Raw genomic sequence first — 4,769 nt, forward strand, 5'->3', positions numbered from 1 at the left:
AATCTTTACCTTTAATCTTTTTCTTTAATCTTTGTAATCCTTGATGTATTTGTATTCTAAGAATTGTATGTTTGGGTAATATTCTTTAACCCCTAAGACAAAAAAAAAATATCCTAGGARTCACTTCCTTTTTGGAAGCATGACATGTGGAAACTCAAGATGATGTAGCCTGCAGCCAAAGGACTTCTGTGTAATCTGAASTATTTTGTGATATTTACAGATGGAAGACTTTCTTCTTTGTGGWAGAATCTGTTTAAAATTAATAGGCTATGTTTTTTTTAACAGTTCTTTTAAACRTTTTATGATCTAGGCAATGTTAAATAACTGAGAAAATCTGGATGTTGTAATACTGTTTACTAATGTATTTAAGCAATCAKAATGAAAACTTTTATGGTGTAGATRTTATAGGTAAACAACACATGGTGGTCTGTTTTAACTGGAAACCCTAATATAATGGCTGCTTCTGCTGATGAGAATGTAGATAATCCCCCCATACTTACCCTTTCTTGAAAGGATACAAATTGTTGTTTGGTGTAGGCAGAATGAAGACAAGCTGTTCAGTATTTCAGTTGTAAATATTAAATATTAAGAACAGCATGTATCTGGTTCTGAAATATGTGGGAGCCTTGCAGTAATGTCAAAATGTATATATTCATCTGAATTTTGCTGATTTACTTGATTGTGACTGGGACTTTTTTTTTTTCTTCAGGGAAATTGTATCAATCTGACTGATGCCTTGACYCTGTATGAAGAACAGCTGAGCAGGCTTTATTGTCCTGTGGAGTTTTCAAAAGAAACTGTGTGCGTTCCCTCCTACATGGAATTGTATCCTTAAAAACTGAAAAAGACTGGAGARTGTGTATTAATAAATCAATCAAGCATACATTGGTTGGAGGTAATGAACTTAAGCAAAAAGGCAGTTCAGGTTTGAACTCTATAAAGGCTTTTTTCATAGTAAATGAACTACTGTAGTTTTATTTTGAGGATAGTTGCAGGAGTTGTTTTCTAAAAATGCTATGAATTCACAGCTGATGGAAAAAAAAATAAGAAACTAACTTCATACAGATTAGCCTGATCCATATCATTAAATATTGTCTGATAGATCTATTCTTGAAGATACAGCTCAAACTTGGTTTTTAAAGCTGGGGAATGTGGAAGAGAGTGATTCCTAACAATTATTAATGTTACTGGAAAAAAGTATTCCAAATGGAAGGGTATGCATATTCCTCAGCAACATCCCATTCCTAAAAATAACCCTTCAGAATTTCTTCAATTTGTGGGTGGCAGGGAAGTTATATAAGGAGCTAAAAGTTTAAATTTCAAGCCTTTAGCTTGAGAGGGGCATTTTGATCTGCTATAAGGTTGTTCTGCCAGCTGCATTTGCCTCGAGTATTTGCAGTTTTTATGAGATCTCCCTGGAAATGTTTCTGCTGGGTGAAGCATGCTGTGCCTGTCTCTCTTGACRGGAAACATCATTCCAAAATCTGCTTATTCAGAATACATTAATACTGCCACAGCCTTTCTTCTGTTCTGTTGTGTTCATTTTGTGTCTCTAATCCTGGTKCTGTTCCATTCTGCAGCCTCCACACTGACCCCATAGTGATTCTAACCAGTTCCTCCTCTTACAATTATCTGTGAAACTCAGATTTGACCTCACATTTTCTAGACAAAAGAATGTGAAGGATATAAAGATACTTGTCCTTAAAGTTTACAGTTTCAGAGAAATTGGTTATTCTTGCCTTTATGACTGCCAGGGCTTAGTGGAAAATACATGTGATTTGAACTGTAAGCATCCTTGAGCTGCTGAGTCAAAAAGAGAATCCAGAGAGATTTCACTTTTGAGTGTTTTGCCTACCCTTTATGAGCTACCAGAAGCTTTTCAAATTTGAATATAAGTAAAAAGGGCTGTATTGTAACTGTGTACTACATATGTTGCTTTTTTTTTTCCTTAACTGTATTTTTTCTCCAGATGGGTATTCTACACGATTTGGAAGAAGCAGACTGACATCTGAACATCAAGATTGAGATTATCCTAAATGTACATGCTGCATGGAGCATATAGGCCTGCCACATGCTGCATATTGGCATCTTGAACCTTTAAATTATATGCTGTAGATGATCCTGACACTTAGTCATGCTATTGATTGTGAATTCTTTAAATGTTTTTTTTTATTGTTATTTTAATTTAAAAGCAAATGGAAAATGTATATTTTGACGAGCTAGGGTGTTATTTTTGGAAGTCAACGATGAATAAGCAGCAAAACTATATAGCTGCTSTCTGCACTGAACCTTTAGAATGTGATCCTTTTTATTTTTTTGTAGATCCTCACAAACTGGTTGATTAAAAAAGACATCTTTAGCATTTCATCCCTGAAGGGTGGTCCATGGAGTCATTGTTGTTTTCGTTTTTCCAACAGATTTTTCATCTATGGTGCTTTTTAATAGATGGGAGAGGGTTTTTATGTGGTTTTGGTTTTTGTTTGTGTTTTTTTAATGAACACTGCAGTGCTTCCATATAGAGAAGGGCATAACTAAACAGAAAATCTTCTGAGAGGATACTCCAAATCCTTTGTTCCAAAGGGAAGAAAGCCAGTCTTAAACTTTTATTTACCCTATTTCATTCATCATTGCTGTAATCTCTGCTGCAGAAGAATCTTTGGCCTTTTAACCCCTGAAATTCTTTAGTTGCTGCCATATTGATTCTTTTTGATTCTGATATGGATTTAAGAGTAGGTTTGTACTGAAGCATGAAGATCAAAGCTGGGTTTTCATTCCACCACAGTGCACGAAGTTGTGTGTAATGAGATTCTTGTGGGCATATATTCTCCCCAGAATATGGGAAGCACTATATTTTTGAAGCAAGGTAAGAAATGTGGCTGTGCTGTGATCAATCTTTATGTGCACCTGTACTGAATGTTTTGAGGCAARTGTGTGTGTGCTGCAGTAGGGTCAGTGCTGGTTTTGCCACAGATGGCCCAGATTGTGTGAGGCTCTTTCTCAGATTCACTTGCAGTGTAAAAATCAGTGGAAGCAAGGTTGCATTGTCGTTCTGTTCTGAAAGAGAATGCTTTTTTTTTTTTAAATCAGTTTCTTATGTTGTCAAAAATTATATTTTTGTAAGAATTTGCTATGTATTGACTAAAAACTTTTGTGTTTAAAAAGCCCACTTGAAAGAACGTAGGRAAGATATAACCATTATGTGCATTTTTTACTTTTCCAAGATAGAATAAAAAGTGCACTGTTTCCCTAAACATTCCAATCATGAACAATAATGATATTTCATTCAACAGCTAGTATTAACATTTGYTTAGTTTTATTGGAGAAAGTTGATTTACCCCCCCCCCCCCAATATATTGTTAATGAAAACAAACCAAAAAGCTGTCCTTTATATTCTTAAACCATACATAAAGAAAAAAAATTATTGCATCCCACATATATAAACTGTTTATGGAATCTGGGTAGCCAATCAGAATTCCAGACTGATACTTGAAACCTTGCAAAAATTTGCTTTTTCTTCGATCTTTAATTGGTCTAAAATTGTTAAAATGTTTTCACTTTGGAGAGCCAGTAGAAGCATTTTTCAGTCCTACTATTTTAAATTATCTCATTTTAATGTTAATTCTCTAATATACAAGGGGTGCAGTTCTTCCATTGCCTACAGCTTGTGCATTATTAAATACTCCCAAAGAACAGAGCTTCCCTCTAAATAGRAATAAAGTGTCCTGCATTTCCCTGAGTGTTTTAGCTCTGTTGTAGGCATCCCAGAAAGTACCTTGATATAATCTAGYAGAGACCCTTCATTTATGATCCAGRACCACAATCAATTTATTATCTAGCTGCAAATGAATGCAGATATCCTGTAACCAGGTGTATCCATAACTTCTGCAAGCGTGAATATTTCCATTGGTTCTTAGTGTGATTGTGTAGGTGAAATGAAGCACAGGGGACAGAGCTTGGACTGTCTGTGTTCCTGAGTGAGCCTGGTAGATGTAGAAATCAGTCTCAACCAGAGGGGTTGGTCATCCCCCACAATGACATGGGGACCTGAATAGCTTATTCATAGGTGAGAAGCAGCAGTGCTTGCAAATTTTTCAGCTAATAGAGTATGGAGAGAGTTGGAAGAATTACTTTTTTTTCTGTAACTTTTTTTTTTAAATGTAGTGTTTTTGAAGTGATAGATGCAGTAWAAAGTAATTCAGCAAACACTGAACATTATATTTTTTTAAGTTGCTGAATTGATTCTGGCAAATATATACACACTGTAAGTCTTTATTTATTTGTTGCTGTAGTGTAGATTTTTTTTAAAAGAAAAACAAGTCTCTGTGTTAGCAGTTTGCATTTGAAAATTCTATAGGTGATCAGTTTTCCATGTTTAAGGCCAGTTGGGAAATAGCTATGGTTGCTGCATTATGTATGCAAACAGTTCCCAAGAGATGGTTAACATKAGAGGTTTCTTAATTATTCTTTGCACTAAATGCTGCTTCCACCTAGAAATTATTGATTGATAGTAGTTTATGYGAGGAGAAGACTGCTGGCATTGTATCTACTGCATCAGTGCAGTGCACATGTTAAAATAAAGGTACGCTATCATTGCTTGTGTGTTTGAATTGTTCAATCCATTGTGGATTCAGTGTTCAAATGATGGGTATTGATGGGTATAATGCCTACCATTGTACCTCCTTTTTCCTTTTCATATAAAGGTTCTTCAGGGTCCTTTCATTGAGTATATTTTCTCTCAGATTTATAAGTTCAGTTATTTTCCATATAAT

General features: G+C 35.0%; 1 protein-coding gene across 1 annotated transcript in view; it reads left to right on the forward strand.

Moving 5' to 3' along the window:
• SMS (spermine synthase) overlaps positions 1-4,329 on the forward strand; it is a 42,496-nt gene extending 38,167 nt beyond the window's left edge. Inside the window, exons 10-11 of the mRNA XM_057383266.1 lie at positions 710-825; positions 1,970-4,329. Of these exons, the coding sequence (XP_057239249.1) occupies positions 710-825; positions 1,970-2,012 (159 nt within the window). The 3' untranslated portion in view covers positions 2,013-4,329. The remainder of the gene's footprint in view (positions 1-709; positions 826-1,969) is intronic.
• Positions 4,330-4,769: the final 440 nt, after the last annotated feature.

The sequence above is a fragment of the Malurus melanocephalus genome, unplaced genomic scaffold (assembly GCF_030028575.1).
Source record: "Malurus melanocephalus ecotype Western Australia unplaced genomic scaffold, MMel_1.1 scaffold_618, whole genome shotgun sequence".
In the NCBI taxonomy this organism is placed as follows: Eukaryota; Metazoa; Chordata; class Aves; order Passeriformes; family Maluridae; genus Malurus; species Malurus melanocephalus.